General features: G+C 49.3%; 1 protein-coding gene across 1 annotated transcript; it reads right to left on the bottom strand.

Moving 5' to 3' along the window:
* Positions 1–3,839: 3,839 nt before the first annotated feature.
* Positions 3,840–24,431, bottom strand: CDA (cytidine deaminase). The gene is made up of 4 exons (XM_060080456.1): positions 24,258–24,431; positions 13,467–13,578; positions 7,837–7,894; positions 3,840–4,362 (listed from the first exon to the last, which is right to left on the bottom strand). Exons 1-4 carry the CDS (start codon positions 24,409–24,411, stop codon positions 4,246–4,248), a joined length of 441 nt encoding a protein of 146 aa, XP_059936439.1. The 5' UTR covers positions 24,412–24,431; the 3' UTR covers positions 3,840–4,245.
* Between the last annotated feature and the right edge of the window lie 483 nt (positions 24,432–24,914).

Here is a 24,914-nt window from a genome sequence, read left to right as displayed (position 1 = left end):
ATCCTTGGATTAAAAAAACACTAACAGTATATAGAGATGGGCTCATCATGAAAAGCAAATGGTCTCCTGTTCCAACTCCCTCTAAGCCCAGAGGCATGCTATTTTACTCCTTTGGCTATTTCTTCTATGATTTCCTTCAGTTCTCTACTATCTCCTGATTTGGCAGACTGAGCTATTTAAGGCACAAAGCTGACCATGTCACCCCACCCCACCCCGTCTGAAACTGTTAGCTGCCCTTTGGAATTAGGTCAACTCCTTAACAGGGCCAACCAGGCCTGCTTCTTCTGGTCCTCCTGCCGCCCTTACCCACTTTTCTGTTTTCTTCTTTTTTCCTGTCTATGTACATTTTCAATTTTTACATCTTTAGAGTAACACCCCCCCGCCCCCGCCAACCACGGCTTTGTGGAATCCCCTCCCCTTGACTGTGGGCTGGACTTTAGTGACTTCTTCTAAGGAATAGAATTTGGCAAAATGATGGGATGTCACCTTCATGGTTAGGTTACCAAAAGACTCTGGTAACTGTCTTGCTCCCTCTTTTGCTCTCTTGCTTGCTTCTTCTGAGGGAAGCCAGCTGCTGTGTTGTAAACTGCCCTGTAGAGAGGTCCAAGTGACAAGGAACTAAATGGTAACAGCAACAGCCCATAGGAATCCTGCCAACAACCACACCTGTGAGCTCTGAAGTGGATCCTTCCCCAGTCAAGCCTTTGGATGAGCCTGCAGCCCCAGCTGACACCTTAACTACAGCCTTGTATGAAACCTTGAGATGACCTAGATTAGCCCAGAGTTCTGACCTGCAGCAACTGTGTGATAATAAATTTTTGTTGTCCCAAGCTGCTAAATTTTGGCATAATTTGTTACACAGCAATAGGTAACTAACACAATCATTATGCCATTTTTTTTTCCTGTTCAGTTATAGAACAGGAAACAGGTTTTTAATTTCCCCTCGCTTAACTTCCCCTTCCCATATCCCCTCAAAAACTATTAACAGACTAGTTGTTCCTTCCACGCCTGTTTCTGTGCTCATATAATTGTATAAAAAATACTGTGTGTGCATGAGACTTATTAGGCCATTCCATTATTTATTCTTTTTTTTTCTTTTCTTTTTTTTTTTTTTTTTGGTAGGCGGGCCTCTCACTGTTGTGGCCTCTCCCATTGCGGAGCACAGGCTCCGGGCGCGCAGGCTCAGCGGCCATGGCTCACGGGCCCAGCCGCTCCGCGGCATGTGGGATCTTCCCGGACCGGGGCACGAACCCGTGTCCCCTGCATCAGCAGGTGGACTCTCAACCACTGCGCCACCAGGGAAGCCCCCATTATTTATTCTTGAACAGCATTTTCTGGCTTCATTTCTGACACAGGCACCCAAAGTACCCCTGGCATCCATCAATCATAGTTGTGCCCTCCTCCCTCCCAAAAGGAAATCCTAAAGAATCTTGTAGTTTACATAAGCAATTAGCAGCAGCTGGCAAGAGCCACAGAAATATACATGCTTCTATTGGAATATGTCCATGGGAATCTGGGACTCAACTTTAGGGTCCTAAAAAACACAGACAGCCCTGAACAATAGAGCACGTGCTGCTCTGAAATCACAGCCCTCAGAACGGCGGGACTGCAAAATGAAAGTGCTTTTATTTTAAACAAACATCCCAGCTTCTCTGCAGCCAAATGAGTGTCATTCTTCCAAGAGGGCATTGTTCAAATAATTTCTGGAATCCTTCTCTGCAAATTGCCTTCCCCAGTCTGTCTCCATGAAGTATAAGAACACTGGGCTTCGTCCTCCAGACAGTCCTCATTCTTTGACCCTCCCCAAACCGCATTCTCTAATGGGCTGACCCTTCTTGTGCCCTGGCTGAAATATCCCCTCCTCAGGGCTGCTCTGCCCATTCTCAGGCAAGCTCCACTCCTCCTGTGACTTGTCCCTGGAGCACCTTCTTCCACTTGGGTGACCCTTGTCATGAAGTACTAGAATCATTTAGATGTCATTTGCCACAGGTAGACAGAACCCTGTGAGGGCAGGGATTTTATGTCTTATTTACTATTGTATCCCCAGGGTCAGGTCCCAGCCCTGCAACACAGTAGGCACTCAATAAACAATTGCTAAATGAATGTAAAAGCCTGTTTGCAAAAATCAAATCCATCATCAAAGGACCCTTAATAAAAGGAACAGCTGGCATGTATCAAGAGCTTACTGAGGACCCAGCACTGGGCTCTCAATAGGGCATTAATTCCTTTGATCCACACGACAATGCTGTACGCTGGGAACTGTCATCTCTGATTTACAGATGAGGAAATTGAGACTCAGAGCAATGAAATCGCTTGCCCAAAGCCACACAGTTTGGAGGCTGTTCAACTCTGAAGTTCAAACTTTTAACCATTGTGCTAGACCATTTTTTTCTTGTTAAATAGAAAAAAAAATGTTGTGGAAATTTAAAAAATACAGACATGTACAAAGGAAAAAAAACACTAATCTAGACGCCCATCAAGCAGAAGTTTAACTGATGTTAACATCTTGGCCTATTTTCTTTCACCTTCCTTTTTTCTTTTTCTTTCTCCACTCTTCTTTATTGACAGCATTCAGAAGAGTGTGCTGGAGGCCGCAGCAGCCATTTCTAAAGAAAGGCAGGGTGGAGTTTTGCATCATGCAGCAATGTTGGAAATACTTTCCTGTATTTCCTGGTTACTGCTCCCAGGATGGCAGCAGGTAGGTCTGGGTATGTAATGGAAAAGCCAGCCTTACCGGACAGTAACCCCTGCAGATGCTCTGATCTCAGTAGAAAGGACTCCCAGGGAAGGGGTGAATTACCTGTCCACTTCCTGTGCCCCCAGCAACTTGCTTGCCTGGGAAAGAGCAAATCTACACCCTATTCGTACCCCAGCCACCAAAGCTCACCCCAAGGCCAACTCCTCCAGGGAGGACACCCAGAGCTGTCAGCCCCCTTTACAGGGCCAGCCTAGCTCCTTCTTTTATTCAGTCCTCACCTCCCTAATTGTACCAACAAACAGTCCCCTCCCTGACCCTCCTCACTCCCCAGAAGGCAGCATGCCCCCGGCAACTATGCCCACTGTGCACTTGGTACCCTCCTGGACCACAGTGTGTATTTCTGTGCATTAGTCCTGTTTACAGCTCTCTCTCCCCATCAGACTGCAAGTTTCTCAAGGGCAGAGACTGTTTCTTATACATCTTTCTCTCTGCAGTATTTGGCATATAAAAGAGACTCAGTAAATAAAGGCAGCCAGACATCAGCTGTGGGAGAATGGAAAAAACACTCAGAGTCAGACAGACCTGGTTCAGATTCCAGATCTACCACATCACAGCGCGTGGCAAAGAGCAGGCACTGTTTCTAGACCATAGTGGGAGTAACAGGACCTGGATTCTGGTTTGAATTTTGCTGCAGTCCTAAAGCAAGTTACTCAACCAGGGCCCTCATCTGTAAGAAGGGGGAGATAGCTACTTTGCTGAGTCGTCAAGTACTTTAAAAACAGAATAATCCACACAAAAGTACTTGACACAGAGTAGGTCCTCACAGAGACATTTGCTATGCTGTCTAGACAAACTCACGCCTCCCCCTTTATACTTGGGGGTGACAGCATCCAGTGCCCGGGTCTAACTGAGCCCAGAATGACTCTAGAAATAGCTGTTGGCAGTAAGATCCAGCCCAGTGGCCTCCCATCTGGAGAAGGCAGGGGCAGGAAGCCTAAAAACTCAGCTCTCCACACCAGCTACACAGGTCCAAGGTGCCTGTTTCCTCTCCCAGAAGAAAGAATCCAGGTCTTTCTATAGACAAATCACCCTGCCCCTCCTAAGAGCTACACAATAATTAAGACAGAGCAAAACTGTGCTCTTCCGAATCAGTATGTTCTGTAATGTTTATAATTAGAAAAGTCGCTCACAGCAGGATAGAACCTTAGGATAGAACCAAGCAGGATAGCACAGACTTGGCTGGAATTTGAAAGAGGGCCCACAGGAAGGGAGGGACGGGGTGCTCTGAGTCCTAGGGAGGACAAGGAGGGTTGCAAGGAGGGGCTGTGGCCCAGGCTGGAAGGAAACCCTGTATCACTTCAGTAGAAACCCCAGTGCTTGAGTGCAATTTGGAAAAGTCATCTCTGCCCAGCGCCTGTGGGGTTGGGGACCACTAGGCAGGCGTCCCCAGGTCTGTGAGTACGTCTTCATGAAGTTCTCTGGGTGGCTGTCCCCTTAAGCACGTGTGGGAACCCAGGGTCTCCCAGGCGGTGGGTGTTCCCCATCCCTCACTGGATCTTCTGCAGGTCCTCGGGCCCAAAGGAGGCAGGCAGCAGCTCCTGGACTGTCCTGACAATGTACGTGCCATCCGGCTTGGTCATGTAGACAGCCCAGTCAGTGCCAAACTGGAAAAGAGACAAAGCCAGTGTGAGGGAAGCAGTGTGGCCAAGGGGTGAGGGCTGAGGGCTGACCTGGGTTTGAATCTGGCTCTACCTCTTACTGTCTAACATGCCTCTCTGTACCTCGGTTTTCTCACCTGTAAAATGGGAATGACAATAATCATACCTGGTGCATAGAGCTTGAGGGAGGAGCCCATGAAAGATGGCACTAGGCAGTTAGCACAGTGCTTGCACATTGCTAATGGGCAATCAATGCTCCATTCTCTGATTACGGACTCACCCAGGGCTTTACAAGAACAATATCTAACCCCTGGGGCCAGATCCCCTCCTGCTGTGAAAAAGAACAACTAATATCTGCTTCCCTTAGAGCCTCTCGATAAGTCCTGACAACCAGGAGAGGTGGCATGCCTGCCTCATCACACACCCGACATTGAACATGCAGGATTTAGCCATCTACCCTTTGAGGGAGGGGGATATTATCCCCATTTTACTGATGAGGAAACTGAGGTTTTGCAGGGTAACGTCAGGAAAGCAGAGTTTTAGCCCAAATCTGTGTCCCCATCTTTCTCTTACATAACAGGAGCTACCACTTGCTGGCTGTGTGATGTGGGGCAAATGATTAAACTCTTTGGGTCTCTGTGTGTGTCTTGATCTGTGAAGTGGTTTTAGAGACAAAAGACTTATTAGGCAGGAAGATAGGTGTCCTAGGTGGAGAGTTAAATCAGCTGTGGTGTAATGGAGAGACTCCTGGAGTTGGAGTTGACAGCCCAAGGCTCTGCCTGGCCAGTGTTGAGTCCTGGAGGTGCCTGCACGCAGTGCCTGGCACATAGTAAATACTCCATCAATGGAAGCCATTCCTACTGATGACTTGCGCTTCCTAGTGACCGCTCAGCTTTGCCGCCTGCTGTTCACGCTTCAGTCTGAATCACCAAGTTATTACCAGGGACAATCCGTCTCTGGCTTTTTATTTTATTTTACTTTATTATTATCTTTTTAAAATTTAATTTTATTTATTTTTTTATACAGCAGGTTCTTATTAGTTATCCATTTTATACATATTAGTGTATACATGTCAATCCCAATCTCCCAATTCATCTCCCCCCACCGCCACTTTCTCCCCTTGGTGTCCATACGTTTGTTCTCTACATCTGTGTCTCTATTTCTGTCCTGCAAACTGGTTCATCTGTACCATTTTTCTAGGTTCCACATATATGCATTAATATACGATATTTGTTTTTCTCTTTCTGACTTACTTCACTCTATGACAGTCTCTAGATCCATCCGTGTCTCTACAAATGACCCAATTTCGTTCCTTTTTCTGGGTTTTTAAAATTAATGTTTTAAGGGAGGAAATTTTTCTGCTTGGCGGGCTCTGCCTGAGGGTATGGGTGAGAGTTGAGTGGAGGTGAATTTAAGCACCAGGTCCCTGGCCCCCAAGCTTCAGCTCTTATTATTTGCATTTTGGTTTCAGTTTTGCCTCTCCCTCCTTCAGCTCTTCCATTCCCCTTCTCTCATCTGCCAGCATCTAATCTGTTTGGAGAAAACAGCAATAAGCAATTGGACAGAGGCAGGGCCTCGGGGGTCAGGGAGTTGGCACTCGGATGTGCTTTCCTTATGTGGCCTTGCACATGCCATGGTGCTGGGCAGCCACTCGTGCCCCTCTAACGGGAGATGAAGTGCCTATTGTGAATTCAGTGCCTTGGTGGTGGCATTTTTCATCTGGATTTGGGACATGAGTTCTGCTAATTGTGCCTGATTTTCAGTCCTGGCAAGAAGCAGAAGGAGAACGGAGATGTTTGCATGTTCGAGAGATGCTTTGAAACCCCCAAGGCACAAAAGCAAAACTGAAGCAAGCCCCACTTCCCCCCATTTCAGATAGCTCCCAGAGTAGAAGCCCCCATGGAACAAGCACGTCCTATTCTGCAAAGCATCATTATATCTCCACTGGGCCCGAAAATAATTTGTTCCATTTATAGGACCGTAAAGGCAGGGAGGCTTCCGGGGGGAGCGTGGGCTTTGCAGTCAGCCTGAACTGCTGTGAATGCCAGCTCTCCACTGACCGGCTGCATGTCCTTCAGCAGGTCTTTTCACTTCTCTGAGAAATGGGGATAATGACCCACACTTCCCTCCAGGTCGGGGGTGGAGATTAAATGAGACGCTGTATTTACAGGGGCCAATGACGTCACATCAGAGCCCAAGGGCCTGGGAATTCTTTAAACTTGTGGCTTTAGCCTCTGGGGACTCTGGGGGACACAGGCCCCTTTGCGAGCCCACCAAAGCCACGGACATCCCCCCTCCCCCAATGTATGTTTACACATCAAAAACTTCACCGAGCCCAGATTCAGAAGCCACGACCAAATCCACCCCTTTGTTTTCAGGACTGAAGAAACTGAAGACTTCCACCAAGAAGATCTTTGTAAAAAGTACATCACATCCTTTAAGTCCCCTCTTAAAAACAACCCGTGAATTCCCTTTATTCTTTTCTTCCCCCAACTTTTGTTTTAATGTCGTAAAATCATTTTAACCATTTTTAAGTGTACGATTCAGTTCTCGTTATTCTTGGAATAAAACATACCCTCCATTCATGGCCTACTGCGTGATCTGGTCCCTGCCCACCCCTCTGACTTCACCTCCTATCACCACGCCCCCCAACCCCTGCCCCCGTGTTCTAGCCTCTTCGTCCTTCATACGACTCCTCCAACTCACCAAGTATATGGGCGTTAAACTTGCTGCTTCCTCTGCCTGGAAACCTCTAGACCTCGGTCTGCCTCATCTTTTCTCATGATTTATATCTCTGCTCAAATGCCGTCTTCCGAGAGAGGCCCTTCCTGGCCATCTAAAGCAGGGGGTTGGCAAACTTTTTTCCATAAAGGGCCAGGTAGTCAACAGTTTAGGCCTTGCGGGCCATAAGGTCCATGTTGTAACTCCTCATCTCTCCTGCGGTAGGACCAAAGCAGCCAGAGACAACGTGTGAGTGAGTGGGCGTGCCTGCGTGCCAATAAAACTTTATTTACAATAACAAGCAGCAGTCTGGATTTGCCCCTGGGCTGCTGTTTGCTGCTCTGACACTGATCTAGAGTCAGCTGCCCCTTCTGTCACTCTCGACTCCTTTTCTCTGCGTTCTTTTCTCTGTAGCCCTCACCCCTCCCAGAAACTCTACTGTTGATTTATTTTGCTCCTTGTTTGTCTGTCTCCTGCTCTAGACTATAAAGTCTGTGAGTGCAGGGCCTGGCCTGTCTTTTCACTGCTGTCTCCCCAGAGCAAGGTCAATGCCCAGCACAGAGCAGACACTCAGTAAGTATTTGTTGAATGAAAGGATAATTTCCAGTGATTCACGCAAGCTTGGGAAGGCCTTAGGAATCAGCCAACCCAGCAAACAGGACAGTTGCTGTGTCTCCTCGCTGGCAGCTTGGCTCAGCTCCCAAGGCCTGGGGAAGAGCAGGGAGGCATCCGTTCCAGAAAGAAAGGGAAGCTGCTTACCTCTCTCATGACCTGCCGGCAGGCCCCACATGGAGAGATAAAATCATCTTGCAAGTCACTGCGGAAGCAGAGAATCAAACACGGATCAGTCTCTTCGGAGGCCAGAGGGCAATTGCTAAACTCCAGGCCCCAAGTCCTGCCCGCCTCTAGATTAAGTCAAATCCCACCAGGCAGTTCCTGGTTCACAGGTGTGCTGCATCCTAGAGGCTGAGAAGAAGCGCACAGAGCTTTCTGCACTTGCAGGAGGCAAGGCCATGGGCAGGACCATTACTTTCATCAGTGAGTTCAGTAAACGTTTAGTGAGCACTTACTCTTACCAACGCCCCAGGGACGCAAAGGTTAAGGAGACTTGGTCTCTGGCCTTCAGGAGATTGCTCAGCCCAGTGGGTGACATAGAAAACTAGATGAGTTATCATTTCAAACAAAATGCAGTAAGAATGCATGGTAACTAGGAGACCCTCCCTGACTAGGGAGGGAGAGAGAATGTTTTATGGTGGAGGTGGCATTTGGCCCAGTCCTTGGAGGAAGTGTAGAGTTCACACGTCACCATTAGTCAGCACCTGCTCTCCCCCAAGCTCTTTACCAGGAACTCGACAGACATTATTTCATTTAATTCTCACTATAACCTGAGTGTCAGAATGACCATTTTACCTTCAAGAACATATATTCAGTGAGATGAAGTAACAGAGTGCTACTCTGAAGCTCTGGGGTTTTCTGTGTTGCAGGCAAGGGATGTAGTATGTGCAAAGGCCCTGAGACATATGTGAGTCAACGAGAAAACTGGGCTCCCTGCATCGGAGAAAGTCAGAGAAAAGAAGCTTACAGCCAAGGGGCTGTCTCTGAGAGTGAAGGCACCTGAAGGCAGTCCTCCAGCCCTGAGCAGGACAAAGGATGGTGTTTAAAGAAAGAGTAAACTGTAAGAGCCTCCAAGCCTGATGAAGCCCCAGAGGTTAAGCCAGTGGCTACCACCATCCTTGCTCTTCTGAGACCCACAGCTCTGTGATACCTCTGGACTATTACAGGATTTAAAATTTGGTTCTTGATCAGCTCTTCCTTTTGCTAACTACGTGAGACTTTGACCAAGTCATTTTAACCCATGCAGGGGTCATTTCTTTGCCTCTAAAATGTGGGGAATAATGTCCTCCACTTTGTAGGAATGCTTAGAAGATAAAATGAGATCAGGTGTGCAAAGTCCTTGGTAAACTTTAGAATGCTATACACGCATTGTTATCACCTCTGCTAATCACTGGCACTCTTCCTTCACATATATAAGCTCTGTCATAATTTTAGTACCTTGTCATATACAGTTTTATTACATACTGTGTGCTTTATGTACTATTGTATAATTAATTTACCTTATTGTGTATTAACGATAATTATCATATTGTTTAATAGGTGCCTAGAATGTGCCAGGCATCCTCCGAAGTACTTTATAGTTATTATCACATGTTAATCGACAGACATTTATTTATTGAGCACCTACTATGTGCCAGGCACTGTCAGTGCTGGGGATACAGCAGTGAACAAACCAGGTAAAATTCACTGTTCTCAGGAGTTTTTGGCTAGTGAGATGAGCCAGATAACCAACCAACCAATAAACCAACCAGTCAACCATGTATCAAGTGGAGACAGAGACAGATGCTATGCATTGAATAAAGCAGCTGAGGGGAGAGAGAGTGGAGGGGTGCTATTTTATATTTAATCCTCATGACAGCTCCCTTTTACATGTGGAGGTCCAGTCAAAGAAAGCTTCTGCTCATGGCAAGGTGGGTCCTCTCTGAACACACTCTCAGCTTCACAGTGATCCCATGGGAACGTGAGAGGGTGGAGACCCCTGCCCAGGAGGCACCCTGAGCCAACTTAACCCATCTGGTTGCCAGGTGACCGATGTTGCAGCCAGAGCCTCTCATAAGCTCTTTGGAAGCTGGACTCTGTTATTTTATTTATTTATTTATTTATTTGCGGTATGAGGGCCTCTCACTATTGTGGCCTCTCCCGTTGCGGAGCACAGGCTCCGGATGCGCAGGCTTAGCGGCCATGGCTCACGGGCCCAGCCGCTCCGTGGCATGTGGGATCCTCCTGGACCGGGGCACAAACCCGCGTCCCCTGCATCGGCAGGTGGACTCTCAACCACTGCGCCACCAGGGAAGCCCTCTGTTATTTTTTATTTCATTGCACACATGTTGGCTCAGAGTTTGCTCTATGATAGGCAAGCATGGGAGGGAGCAACAAAGGCCAGTCAGAGAATCCCTGACTTCAAGGACCTTGCCATCTGGAAGGGAGATAAAATCTGCGTGCCAATGTCATAACTACAGGCAGACTGTGGTTAGGGTTACGGGAGAGGTGTTCTAAGTGAAATTCAGCCTCCCTTCCATGGCCTAGAAGGCCCTGTATGATCTGGCCCCTGCCAAGCTCACCACTTCCTTTCCCAATCTTGTGACATGCATGGCTAACTGCCCAAGGGACAGCCCCTTGGAGAGGGTGACCTGCACTGGGGTTTTCAAGGTGGGGTATGAACATGCATTCCACTGGAATGTTGGATTTGGTCTCAGGTTCAACCACCAAAAGTCACAAGATGGTACATCCTGGCAGCAGAGCTCTGAGAACTGGGAGACAGCTCAATAATAATGGTTTACACTTACATTGCACTTCTCTGGGCCAGGCACTGGGCTAAGGGCCACGTGTGTATTAACTCATTTAACCCCTTATAATCTTATAAGACAGGAACTATGTAGGTACTCTTACCATCTGCATGTTAAAGGTCATGAAAGGTGAAGTGACCTGCCCAAGGTCACAGAGCTGGTAACCAGGATTTGAACCCAGGATCACCTTGGGCACATTGCTTCAACAATCTGAGCCCAGCTCTTCTTCTGTAAAGTGGAGGAGAGTAATGCCTACTCAATTGCTCAATAAATAAATGTCTGTCGATTAACATGTGATGATGACTGTAAGGTACTTCGGAGGATGCCTGGCACATTCTAGGCACCTATTAAACAATATGATAATTATTGTTAATACACAATAAATAAGGGAGAAAGGGAAAGGGAGGAGAAAAGGTCCCCGTGCACCCAGGAACTTCTGGGATGCTTCCTCTCCCAAGCTTTTCATTCTTTCTCTTGGCTGGAATGTTGAGTAATGTTTAGGAGCCCAATGGGTAGGCATTACTCTCCTCCACTTTACAGAAGAAGAGCTGGGCTCAGATTGTTGAAGCAATGTGCCCAAGGTTAGTAGTGGAGAAGGATTTGAAACCAGGTCTCACTAACCCAGGAGCCTGGGCTCCTAAGCATTACTCAACATTCCAGCCAAGAGAAAGAATGAGAAGCTTGGGAGAAGAAGCAACCCAGAAGGTCCTGGGTGCACGGGGACCTTTTCTCCTCCTTTTCCCTTTCTCCCTCTCCGCTGCCCTTTGCCTCTTCCACCTTGTGCCGGGTGTTGACAGTTTCCTGTGGTCTGTGCTGACCTTAGTCACACACTGAGGCCAGCTTATCAGACTTGACAGGCTGGAAACCTATCGACTTTGATGATGACAGCTAGGACCCCAGTGGGGCAAGCTTATCTCTCTGTCAGCAAAATCCCACCTGAGCTGTGCACTTTCCACTTTACAGGTCTCGAGGGGGCCTCTCTGAGACTGTTCACACTCATCAGTGTTAACAAGGGAGCTGGCACCTCCCATTCACCCTCTAAATCCACACTCTCAATTTAACAAATCATTAGTGCAGTAATGACTGCTTTTCTGGCTCGGGAATGCTGGCGCAGGCTGAGTACCCGGAGAGGAGCAGTTGGGTGCTGGAAAAATGCGGTTTTTGTGTAAACAAGGACATTTGCTAATCATCACTAACGAAACTCAGTCATGTTTTTTAAGAGTAGATAATGACCAAGAGAAAAAGCCTTTCATCTGGAACATTCTAAACAGAGCAGGGCCACCTTGCCATTATCCTTTTGTTGACTTTGGCCTCCTTTGCCCCAGAATATCATTATTTTCTTGGATCAGCTTTGAAATTGAGTTACCCCCACCCTCTTTTTATAAAGTGTAATTCACATCCTGGTCCCTGTTCGTCCGCACAAAATGTTCCCAGGGCGGCCTCATTTATTCCTCCTGAAGCCGGAGGGAAGCCAGGACAGACCTTGGTCACAGGGAGAGCTCTCGGAAGCTGGGGCCCTTCTCCAGAAGTGCATCCTTGGCTTCCGTTACTCAGGGAAGAAAACCTTCGATAATGTGGACCACCTTGGGGGCCAGACTGAGGCCAAATTTAGGATCTTATAAAAGAAATGGGGGGACTTGCCTGGTGTCACAATGGTTAAGACTCCACTCTCCCAATGCAGGGGGCCTGGGTTTGATCCCTGGTCAGGGAACTAGATCCCACATGCATGCCACAACTAAGAGTTCGCACGTTGCAACTAAGGGGCCCGCCTGCCGCAACTAAGACCCGGCTCAACCAAATAAAAATAAATAAATATTAAAATTAAAAAAAAAAGAAATGGGGGCTGGTTTCTGTCACACAGACGCCATAGGCCTTGCTCTCAGACCCAACATTTCTGCCAGAAAGGTCCTGCATCTCCACCACAATGAAGAGATCATTTACACCTAGTCCATGACCCATGCACCCAGATGTCCCTGAAGACCAACACTTGGTCAGCTTTGCAGTCTCTTTCGGGGTGGATTCAAAATTTCCCAAGTTATTTTCCTTGCACTGTTATCTTGCTACGAGAACTCTCTCTCATAGACAATGCAACAGTACACACAGAAACAATTCGTCATTAAATCAGAAACGTAATGGGGTCCAAATTAATAAAAGAGCCCATTCACATGCTTTGAATCCTGAAGCCACTGAGTCTGGGTCCAGGGCCAGTAAGAACTCAACGAATTCCCTTTGCGGGCACACAGTGGGAACTTGGATAATTATGCCTGGGGCCTGTAGAGAGAGTTAATAAGTGCTCTTGTTCAGCCAGAACCTGGGCTGGAATCTGATCAGTTTAGACCATAGCCTGGGTTTGCCTGGGTGTCACCCCACCAGCTTGTCCTTTTATCCTGGTTCTTGCACGTAGAGGTGATTGATGCCAAGTGAAGGAGCTGGCACAGTGAAGGACGGATCTCAGTATCAGCTCAAGAGCAGGGAAGAAGGTTTCCTTTCCTGGCACAGCATGGCACAGTGGAATGAGCCCTGGAGTCAAGACTCTAGATATGTATCTGTCCCAGCTTCGCCACTAATTCCTAGGAAGGTTGCTCATTGTCTCTGGGTCTCAGTTTTTTCAACTGTAAAATGGGTATAGTGGCCAGGCAAGTCTATACCAGGTGATTTTTAGGTCCCTCTAGCTTTGTTTCTATGCTGTCTTTCTATTGTATCTTATAGGAATTCTGTTGTGTTTTGCGCTTTTATTAGAACAAAAGCATGCCTGCCTTTGTCTTAGAGTTGTCTTGCTTATTTACCTGCTCTTCAGGCTCACCAAGGACAGAGTTCATTTCTTATTTATCTTTTACCCTCAGCACTCAGCCCAGCCCTAGAGTGCCCCACACCATAGGAAGCGCAGTATAAACACGTTAGATGAATGAATGGATGAATAACTGGTGTGTGGTGGATGTTGGCTGAATAGATGAATGAATATTGCTGTGAGCAGCCTTTCCCACTCACCTGGAGATAGCGATTGCCCTGAACTCTTTGTACCCTTCTGAGATGGCCTTCTGGATGGCGGTTCGTTCAGCACAGGCGCCCAGTGGGTAGCAGGCATTTTCTATGTTGCACCCTGAGAAGAGAGGAGAGCCCAGTGCTATTTGCAGCAGAGCCACTTCCTGTTGTATGTGTGGAGTAAGAGGCTTGCCCCATTCCAGTGCTGGGAGGGACCTGCTTCTAGGAACAAGGTGCGGGCAAGGAGAGGGCAACTTGACCAGAAGCATTGGGAGACTCCGTGACCCACTGGTGCAGTGGTTTTTCCCAAGAGCCTCCCACTCTTATCACTTATCTGATGCCTGCATTTCGAAGCACAGCCTGGAAGCAGGGGCAGCATCATAGGGCAGATTAACTCAGCCTCATCTCCCCATCAGAGGTCAGGTCAGGGCCAAGGGAGATGCCAAGGCGTAAGAAGAGGAGCAGAGCCCCCCACCCTGGGTCTCAGAGACAGAAGCCACAGGGTGGGGTGCGGTGGTGATCCTGATTCAAAGATTGCACCCGAGTAAAACAAATTTTTTTTAAAAAATAATTTTTGGCCATGCAGCACGGCGCGGCATGTGGGATCGTGATTCCCCGACCAGGGATTGAACTTGTGGCCCCTGCAGTGGAAGTATGGAGTCTTAACCACTGGACCAACGGCCAGGGAAGTCTCCAAAATTTTTGGTGTGAATACCAGCTGTCAGAGTTCAACCAGGGTTCTCTGTGAGTTGTATTGCAAACAAAACTGTCAAAACCAACAAACTAACAAACAAAAGCTCTCAAGCTTTGCGAAAGATGTTTGTGATTGCACAAAGGGATTTCACCCCAGGGGCGTTCTCTGGAGTGTTCCTGGGGACAATGGGCAAGGGCTGCTCCCAGGTGACAAAGCACTGGCATAGCCAGATTGGCTGACAGACTCTGCATTTTCAGGGAGGTGAGGCCATGAACCAATGGCCACAGGAGCTGGGCTTTCCCCTGACCATCAGGGTGTCTTATTCAGTATGTCACTCTTCATAGCTTGCCCTTCTCCCTGAGGCAGGATATTCATTGTTCCCCAGTATTCATTTTCTCCTTCTTCCTTTAAGTAATACAAGTGATTCCCATTCCCATATGGCTGATCACATGGCCACTCAGAGACTATATTTCCCAGCCTCCCTTGCAGCAGAGTACGGCCATGTGACTAAGTTTTGGCTAATGGGATGTGGCCCAAAGTGAGGTAGGAAACTTCTGGATCACATCTTTTGTAAAGAGACTGCTTGCCCTTTACTTTCTTTCTTTCCCCCTCCATAGGCTGGGTTGGGGTGGGACAGCTTTGACCACGTGCTTTATGTTCATAGGGACGGAGGAGCAACAGCACAGAAGGAACCTGGGACCGTGGCCAACTCCGAATCATCATGTGAGAGAAAAAGAGAATTCTGTCAGGTATGAGTCATGGTATTTTGGGATATTTTTGTTACAGTAATTTAAACTGTATCTAACTAAAACAGAAATTTGTGCTAAAAATAAGATGTAGCTTTGACCAAAAAAAAAAAAAAAAAAATGTGGCCTTGGCTTAGCAGTTGGGCAATGTGAAAGAAAAAACAGATGTGGCAAGATGGAAAGCTGATGGCCCTTGCTACTCTGTGGCAGATTATTTGGTAAAACCCCACCTTGCAATAACCTGGAAGGCAAACCATGGTACACACTCTTAGGACTTTTCTACCTAGCAATGTGAGTCAGCCCTGTGGCAAAGATCTGATTAAGGCTGTCATTTCCACCCAGTCATGGTTTCGGGTGCCTCAAGGTGGCCACCATTAAAACGAGGCAGCAAGGCTGGGCTGGGCAGGGAAGCCAGTTAGTAAACAAGGGAGTTGGCGGGCTTAAGAACTATTGCACAGAAAGGATTCTTGGGGTGTGCTACTCCTGTATGAAAGTGGAAGCAAACAGACCAGAAGGTTTCTACGTTTTTCATAGATTTGGATAGTCAGAGAAACCAAAAGTCTGGCCTACAAAAGCCTGTGATTGTTCAATTCCTAAAGAAATCAGGGGCCCCCAAGACTCCACCATCAGAAGTAAGTTGAGAGAGCTGTGTGCCCCCAAGGAGAGCATTCTCTCCAACACCCACTTCAGAGGTAAGGCTGAGGAGGATAATGGTCAAGGAAGAAGCTCCCAGAGGGCAAAGCCAGGGGCCCCAGTGGGCAGTGGACAAGGGGGTCACCCCCAGAGCAGAAAGGGGAGGCAAGGTGTACCCCAGGGCAGGGAGTTTTCACACTTCTTGCCCAGCAGCTCTGATAACTGCATGGACTGCTGGCCAACAGGTGTTCTATTTTCCTAATGGGAGATGTGATGACTGTTAGCCTTTCCTGCCCCACGTTGTATATGGCCAGAGTGTGTGTGAAGTGGGGGGCAGATGATTATTTTTTAGTTTTCAGGCCACTGGATTAGCAAGGCCACACCCGACCTGAGAAGGTGGACTGTGCACCACCAAGGGATCCTGCTCTTAGAGCGGGATGCAGTGACTGGGTGGACTTTGGGTTGTCACCCTCAGAAAGTTCATAAGTGGGTCCTACATGTGGGAAGAAAGATGTACAGATACTTATAGGCCACAGGGGGTCTTGTGGCAAAGACTAATTGTTCCCAGTGTTCACACTCTCAATAGAATCCACAGGAGTTCAGTTGGGCACATGCCTACCCAGCTGGAGACTATGTTTCCCAGCCCCCCTAGAAGCTTGGGGTAGTCCTATAGGGTTAGCCAATGGGATGTGAGTGGAAGTGTTGGCTGAAACCTGACCCACACTGGGCCAATCAGAGTTGAGCACCTGACCCACACTAGGCCAATCAGAGTTCTCTGTGAGGGACCATCAGTCCCTCTCTAACACCAGGAGCTGGGCCTGGGCCCAACTAGTTTCCCTTCTTTATGGAGAAGACCCATAGGAGGCAATGAAATGGACACTCAGATGAGAGATGGTGGGAAAAGAGTCTGGCCTCCTGATGCCAGTTGCCCTTGAAGCCCAGAAACACTCCAGCTCTGCCACCATTTAGTTATAGGAACCAATGCACCCTCCTTTTGCCTAAAATAGTTTAAAAAATAGTATTCCTATCATTTGCAACCCTACAGAAATCAGTTAATACAGTTGGGATACAGGACAGGGAGCCATCAGGGAGCTGCAACCATGAAAGGAGTGGTTGATATTTATCGACTGCCTACTTTGGCAAAGCATTTGTTCATATTCACATGTGAGTTACTGTAGCCTGGATAAGTGGCCCCTAAATGCTCAGGCTCTCTGCTAGGTCAGTGACAGTTAAATGAATAAATGAATGAGTCTTTCTTGCTCCCTACCTAGTCTCCCCAGCCAGGTTCCTGATGCCTGCTGGAAATGGCTTCCTTTAAACATACCCTTGCCTGCTCATACCTGCCTGCCCCTCCCACCTTTGCTGACCTGTGACCTTGCTGCCTTTGACTTCTGCCTCTCCCAGAAGCAAAAGAGCTGCTCCCCACTCCACTTCCCGTCTAGCAACCCTCCCACCCCTGCCTCATCCCTGACTCAGGGACACTTTTCCCATTAGACGTGATTCACATAAATCTTGGGTTTTGCTGATGTGATGTTAAAGCAAATTGCCAGACTGCAAAGGGCCCGGACTCTCAGGATGATTGCCTGTGTCTGCTTTTGAAGTTCACAATGACCTCATATAGAGAACTCTTCCTTTACTGTGTGTAAAAACTTCAACAGGCCACTTAAGGAGAGGGAGAGTTTGTTCTAGAAGGGAGTGCACTCACATACCCTACTGTTCAAATAGACTTTTGTAGAAAGATCCGGTAGGTTTCGTTCTGCCCTGGGACCCTTTGCCCTCCTGGCTCTGAAAGTTTGGGAAAGGGACTGAACTTCCTTGAGGCTCAGTGTCCTCATTTGTAAAATGAAGATGACAGCACCTTCCTCGCAGGCCTCTAGTGAGAATGAGTTGAGATCGCGTGTGTAAAGCAATGAGCACAAAGCCTGGCACAGAGTAAGTGCTCAGCAGCTGGGGCTGCTGTTTTTTTGGTCTTTTTTGTTTTTTTTTGCGGGCCTCTCACTGTTGCGGCCTCTCCCCTTGTGGACAGGCTCCGGACGCGCAGGCTCAGCGGCCATGGCTCACGGGCCCAGCTGCTCCGCGGCATGTGGGATCCTCCCGGACCGGGGCACGAACCCGTGTCCCCTGCATCGGCAGGCGGACTCTCAACCACTGTGCCACCAGGGAAGCCCTGGAGCTGCTGTTCTTAATTGCATGAAAGTCAAGGCTTTGGTGGTGGAAGGCCTGTATGACTGAGCTTCTCTGTTCCTCCCAGACAAGGTGTCACAATGGCCCTGTCTCTGTCCTTCAGGCAACTTTGAAATCCTTTCCATGACTACAAGGCCCTCGTAATCTGGTGCCAACCTGCCTACCTCCTGGACCTCAACTCCTTTTGCTTTCCAGCTGTTCCCCAAGTATATACCTGCCACAGGGCCTTTGCACCGGCTGTTCTAACTGCCTGGAACTCTCCTCCCCCTATAAGCACATGGCTCACTCTACCCAGGTCTCTGCTCAAACGTCATCTCCTCAGGAGAAGCCTTCCCTGATCACTCTATCTAAAATTGTTTCCTCCCCCCTCACCTCCCACCCTCTTAATCCATTTATCCTGCTTTAACACTTCACACTTTCCTGAAATGAATGTCTTTAATATCTAATTCCCCCATTATCCTCCAAGTAGAAATTCCTGAGGGCAGGGACTTTGTCTATATTGTACATTGCTGTATGCTCAGGGCCTGGAACAGCCAGTGTGCCCAGGGCCTAAAACAGTGAGGCCAGTGAGGCTTTCAGTTACTTATTATCGAAAGAGTGGAATTTCCCACTTTAGTGCTAAATCTCTGAGATACAAAGGAATAACTGTATGTGGGGCCTCTGGCAAGTTCAAGTGTAATTTCCAAGTCTTGCTTCTAAAAAAAAAAAAAAAAAAAGAGGAGGAGGAAGGGAGGAAGGAAACCCATAAACTATTGATCCTGAAAGGCCAGACAATTTTGTTTTGCTTCCCTATAGCCCAGAGTACAAAACGTCATCCATACAGGCAAACCAACTCTATTCCCTGTGTTCCCTTCACTGACTCTGAAACACACAGGAGAGACGGGCTGGGATGGCACCAAGTTAGAAATCCGTAATTATAAGATTGGACCAGAAATAATACTACAATGATAGTGCTATTATTACTCATTGCTTTCTTTTAATCTTTTCTTTAATTGCTCTCCTTTTATCTGCCAGACACCCGTGGAACACTTCATCTGCATTCTGTTGTTAACCTTTTTAACAACTCTGTAAGGCAGATCCTATTCTAACCCCATTTTACAGAGGGTAAATCTGAGGTGGGGGTCAGGGAGTCAACTCACATCCTGGCATGACAGATACAAAGAAATGTCTTTCTCTGTGGCATTTCAGTGAGGCCATGTTCTGAGGAGGTTTGTTGCTTAAGGCAGGGCTGGAGTCGGATGTCATCGAGACATCAGCCAGGAAAGAAATTCACAAGGAGGTGACTGGGACCCAGTCCCCCAGAGAAGAGAGCACTGCCGGAGAGCATGTCCCCCCTCTCTGCGTCCGCTCTGCCTTCCGAGGGATCTTAAGATTCGAGCAGGGGTTCATCACACTCGAGCAAGTGGGCCTCGGCATCTTCTGGAGGGCTTCTTAAAGATTTCTCAGCTCCACCCCTGGAGTTCCTGCTTTAGTAGTTCTGGGTTGGAGCCCGTTAACTGGCACTTCTAACAAGTTCCCAGGAGGTGCTGAGGCTGTGGGTCTGGGACCACACGTGGGAATCACTGGACTAGAGAACTGTCACGTTCACGTGCTTGAAGAAATACTCCACTCTCTCCATGTTCCTGCCTCTGCTGCAAATGCAACGCACAGTTTCACGAGTGCATTCTATTCCAACTCAGCTATAGAGTCGAGGGATTTTAGTGAAGCTCATCTTTGTAATAAGCTGCTTTCGAGTGACAGTGCAGGGGACCAGTGGACAAAGCTGGGGTGGGGGGCACAGCGGGAGCGAGGCGTGGAGGGTGGGCAGGGCTGTAAGGAGAGGAAGCTGGTTAGGGAAGCCTGCTTTGACTCACCTAGAAGTGCTATGGGTGGGGCCGGGAGCCTGCATTGGGTCAAACGCTGTGGAGCGGGGCCATATAGAGCTCCAAAGGGTGGTCCTGGGGGAGAAAGGGATCCCAGGGAGGGAATCAGGGGCTGGTCGGGGGAAGACGGATGAAGGATTAGGTTTAAAGGTTAAGCCAAGCCAAGTCGAATTCAGCAATTAACCAGGACGTCCTTAAACGTTTTTTTTCTGTTTTTTAACATGGCTTTTTCCCTCCCAAATTAATTACACATGATCCAGAAAAGTGCTCCCCCTGCCTCCCCGCCAAATATGGAGTGCTGCAATCCCTCTGAGGAAAGGGAGAGACCGACCACCACCCCAAGAGCATGAGCTGAAGAAGAGAAACTCCCCCGTCCCTTGGGTGATGCCCGGAGGGTGGTCCTCCATGAGTCTCCTCCACACCCTCCCACCCGGCAATCCACCATTGCTGGCTGAGCACCATCACGTGGGGGGCCCCGGGCTGACCTCGTCCCCCCACACCCCCCCTTGTGTCCCATCTTAACTCTTCTCTCTGTGTCCTCACTGTCCCTTCCCCCAGCATCTCTTTCTTCCCCGGTGAGCTCCTCCTCTCTCTGTCGCTCTCCCCACAGCAGTGACAGAAGGTAATTGTTGTCGTTATTAACTACCATCCTGGTGGCCCAGCTGCGAGGGGCACAAGGCCCTGGCCGGGGTCAGGGGTAATAGAGGAAATAAGATCATTATTATGAGATTGTGACAGCAAAGCTCTCAGACTTGCTTTTTTTTTTTTTTTTTTTTTTGCGGTACGCGGGCCTCTCACTGTTGTGGCCTCTCCCGCTGCAGAGCACAGGCTCCGGACGCGCATGCTCAGTGGCCATGGCTCACGGGCCCAGCCGCTCCGCGGCATGTGGGATCTTCCCGGACCGGGACACGAACCCGTATCCCCTGCATCGGCAGGCGGACTCTCAACCACTGCGCCACCAGGGAAGCCCTCAGACTTGCTTTTGAATTGGACAGAACACCAGCTGCCTCTGAGGGTGCAAACTCCACGGAGGCTGGTCTTTTGTTCAGCTGGAGACAGTTACAGAACTGGGCAGACGTGTCCCGCTATGAGTTGTAAACTCAGTGTCTAAGTTCAGCTGTGCCCTCTCTGCCTCCTAATCGTCTCTAATTCACCCCCTGATGCCCTATCAGGTTTCCTCTGGTTGTTCAAGGTCCCTCCTCTCCAAGCCCTGCCTCACCGCCATCTACCCTCTCTTTCCTTCTAAGTAAGGAGGTCCAGGGATTCTGGTAAATGCCCTCCATGTGTCCCCCTCCTCAGCACAACTCTCTCTGCCCCCTTCTGTGTATCCACATATCCTCATGCAGCGAGGGGCAGCAGAAAGAGCAAGGAATTTGGAAGCAGATAAAACGGATCCTCAGTTATCTCATTTATAAAATGTGTGTTTGGCTCTTGGTTTGGTCTGCTTGGCACCTCCGCAGTCCCTCTTGTGGTAATAGACCCACCCACCCTGCACTGAGAAGGAATATGTGTGTGAATCAGCTGGCCCCATCATGCTACCCCATCACGACAACTGTGGTTGGCCCAGGGATGTGCATGTGATTGGAGATGGACCAATCAGAGCCCTTCCCTGGAATTTTTCCATCTCGAGCTCGTGGGGAAGAGTTCTGTCCTCTCTGCTTTTAAGGCTATAAGAATGTAAACTAGGGATGCCTGCACTCATGTTCCCTGATGCCTGGAGAAAGCCCACCTTTAGGATAAGAGAAAGAAACCAGCATCCAGAAGGCTAAAGAAGAGCGTGGTGGCATTTGAGTTCCTGGATCCAGCTGTCCCTGAGGCAAGACCTACTCTTGCCCATTGTGGTTCTGGTTGGTTTCTGGCATTTGCAACTCAAAGTGCTCTGACTAGTGCATGTGACTCTCATTGTCTCCTCTCATGTGGTGGCTGTGAGATTACAAAAGATCTTTCATAGAAGTGCTTAGAGAATGCTTAATCCATTGTAGTTATTAATATGGCTGTTGGTCCCTGCCCACCATGTCCCCAGCACAATCCAACTCTGTCTCATCCTTTCCCTGGCCTCCGTGGCTGGAAATCCTAGAACCATGTTCCTTTCCTTTATTCTAATACTGCCCACCCTAGACCCAGTCCATTAGTCCTGTATAAGCCCTCTCAGATCTTTCCTTCTTCTTCATCCCATCTGCCACTGTCCTAGGCCAAACCACTCATTCACGCATTCAGCGAACTTTAACTATAGGCCAGGCAACATGCTGTCAGTGAGTAAGACAGACATTGTCCCCTTGACACTCTTTCCTCTGTCCCGGTCTTCCTTGTGTACCTGTCAGACTCATTGTCCTCAAACCCCACTTTCCTGTTACTCTTCTTGGCTCCCTACTTGCTACCTCATCAAATCTCAGTGTCTCTACCTGGCCTTCAGAAGTGCTCCACAATCTGCCTCCAAATCATCATCATCACCCCATTAACAGTAAAAGCAGCTGCCATTTGTGATATTCTTATTTTGGTCCAGAAACTGTGCTAAGCACTTTAGCTCCTTTAAAGGCATTAGCTTATTTAAAGCCTCACAAGCGGGGGTGAAATTCAACATCTTTAATGACTAATGCAACACAGGCACCAACAATCAGGGAGGACCACCAGGCCAGAAACACCAGCTTTGTTCACAGCCATCCTGAAAGGCCGGTATTGTGATCTTCGGTTTACAGATGTGTAAGCTGAGACTCAGGAGGGTGAAGGGGCTTGCCCAGGGTCACACAGCTGAGAAACAGCAATGCCAGGATGCAAACCCAGGAGCCTTTAACTCCTCCAGGGCCTATACCCCATCCCATAAGAACTCCATAAATGCCCACCACATGACCCTTTTTCCGGTGACATCAGGTCCTTCCCCGCCCTTTAAATAGGCCACACCTCTGCTCACTTCATCCATTCTCTCCTACAATCATTGGTTGAGGCTCCCACTTTGAGCCATGGCCTGTGCAAGAGGAGGGGACCTCCGTGGGGGCAGGGACTGTCATTTCTGCTCACAGTGGTATCTCCAGCACCTGGTACATTACCTAGTAATTGGTGTTTGGCAAATATTTGTTGAATGAATAAATCAATGCAAGGGTGGGGAGGGCCCCTCTCTGTACACCAGCTGGAGGGGGCATGGAAACGCTGGAAGGAATCAATGGCTGACTGCATGTTCAAGGCCCTGAGACATGGGGCAGTGTGGATTGCAACGTTGTTTTAGGTGGTGGTTAATGTTTAATGCTCATCTGAGCCCCCGGGCCAGGACTGAATTTCCACATGACACTCAGAGATTCTTTATTCCCCACAGGAAAGCAAACTTGGGAGTCAGGGGAGCTCTGGGTTCCCATCTCAGCTTGTGATCTTGGGCATTTAACCTCTCTGAGCCTCAGTTTGCTTCTCTGCAAAGGGCCGATATAATAACTGCCTTGAAAGACTGGAAAGGTTAGATGGATAACGTGAGTCACGGTCCTTCCCGCTGAAAGATGTTTAAGACCCAGGTGACTCGTGAAACCAGAAAGAACCAAAAAGACAAGAGATAAGATGAACCTCAAGGACAGCCCAGAGGGGCCACTATAGAGGGGGAGATGTGGCTCCCAGCCAGACTCGCAGCTGAGCAGTGGTGGAGGCAGGGGCTCACACCTGGCCCGGGGCTGCTAGGGGATGTGGGTGTGGGCAGGGTTACCAATGAGAGGCACACAAGTGAGCCTCCGGTCCTTTAGCTGCTGCCTAAGCGGAAGGGGGACTCCTGGCAGCAGGGCTGGGGCTTCCCATCTATCACTCTGGGCCAATCCTCATCTGCCCTAGGGGCAGGGCGGTGATGGGAATGGGAGGGGGGAGGGGCAGGGCTTCCCTGCCATCTCCACGCCCGGTTCCCCACTGTCCTAAAAGAGGATGTCCCTAAGCTTAGCAAAAACAAGTCTGAATTTTTGTTCAAGTGAGTTTTCTATAAAAACAACACACCAAAGAAAAGGAGCTTAGGAACAAATTAGTGCCAACTCAGATTCCTGTCCCTCTATCCCCAGGTCGGCACTCAGTGCTGGTTACCCAAACTCTGACTGCCTTCCTTCCCTTAAGACACTCTGTAAGGCCCACACCCCACTAAGGAGTAACCCCTGGATTCCTCAATTTCGCCCCCAGCCGTCCCCCTGGATGGTAGGTGACAGGAAGAAAGCAGGGCTTGAGGGACCCTAGCACTGGTCACAGCAACCTGTGTGACCTTGAACAAGTCATGTCACCTCCGGAGCTCAGTTTCTTCACTGAAAAATGGGCATAACACCTGGCTCAGTGCGTGGGCGGTGAGGACTTGCCTTGTAGCAGTGGAAGCCTTTGTAGGGTGCCAGACGTAGAGGAGGGCTCAGAAAGTGTTAACCTTCTCCCTCCCAGCTCAGGGACTGCAGATGCTCTGCGTTTAGGGCGCCCCTTTCTTGCTTCCCCTTCCCACTTCCTTCCCCATCTCTTCTCAGCTTCCCAGTCCCCCAAGAACGGAAAGCCACTGGATTTGAGCAGCATATTCATCCTCACTGTCTGGGACAGCAAGCAGGGCAGGGGTGGGTGGCAGAGTTACAGGAGCGGCCCAGGGGAGAGGGGAGAGAGTGCCCTCCTTCCGCCCTTCCTTCTTGGCCTCCTCTGGCCTCCCACCCAGGCTGCCACGGAGGGGGACCCAAGGCACCGCCCTTACCCAAGAAGATCCTCCCGTCCCTGGTGAGCAGGGCGGCCCCCACGGGGAAACGACTGTAGGGGCAGTAGGCGGACTTCTTGGCCTCCCGGCTGGAGAGCAGCAGCTGCTGGGCGTGCTCGGGCTCCAGGGCAGGGCTGAGACTCTTCTGGGCCATGTCGGTCCCCTGGGGCCCGCGGAGGAGCGGAAGGGGAGCTCCCAGCCTGTGTGGGCTGGGCCCCACCGCGACAGCAGCTCCTCCCCCGGGGTGTGTCCCTGCCTAGAGTCTCCCAGGTGCGTGCCTCTGGGGATGCTGGGTGGGGCCAGGTGAGGGAGAGGAGCCCCCCTTGGTTTGGGGACAGAGGGTGTGGTGTGTGTCCCAGGGTGGAAGGATGTCACTGTGTCCACGTGTGCTTCACACTCTCCCTTGGGGACCACTCCCACTGCTGCCAGACTGATGGGTGAGAGGGTCAGGGGATGGGTGCCACTGTGATCTCAGCTGGAGGGAACCTCTGAGATCATCTACTCAGGACGCCTCACTTGTTGTTGTTGTTGTTGGCAAAATAGATATCGGGCTGCTGGTAAAAGAAACGAGTTTGCATCCTGGCTCCACTACTTCCCATAGGTACAACTGTTGGCAGGTGACGTGCCTGTCTGAGTCAGTTTCCTCATCAGTATAGT

The sequence above is a fragment of the Mesoplodon densirostris genome, chromosome 2 (genome assembly GCF_025265405.1).
Source record: "Mesoplodon densirostris isolate mMesDen1 chromosome 2, mMesDen1 primary haplotype, whole genome shotgun sequence".
Classification (NCBI taxonomy): Eukaryota; Metazoa; Chordata; class Mammalia; order Artiodactyla; family Ziphiidae; genus Mesoplodon; species Mesoplodon densirostris.
Note: the sequence above shows the minus strand (reverse complement) of the source record. Positions and strands in the feature narration are given on the sequence as shown.

Coding starts and splice junctions, on each gene's coding strand:
- CDA (XM_060080456.1), bottom strand. CDS start 24,411: ATGGCCCAGAAGAGTCTCAGCCCTGCCCTGGAGCCCGAGCACGCCCAG. Junction 13,579..24,257: donor GGACGGGAGGATCTTCTTGG/GTAAGGGCGGTG, acceptor CTCTCTTCTCAG/GGTGCAACATAGAAAATGCC. Junction 4,363..7,836: donor GCCGGCAGGTCATGAGAGAG/GTAAGCAGCTTC, acceptor TCTCTTTTCCAG/TTTGGCACTGACTGGGCTGT.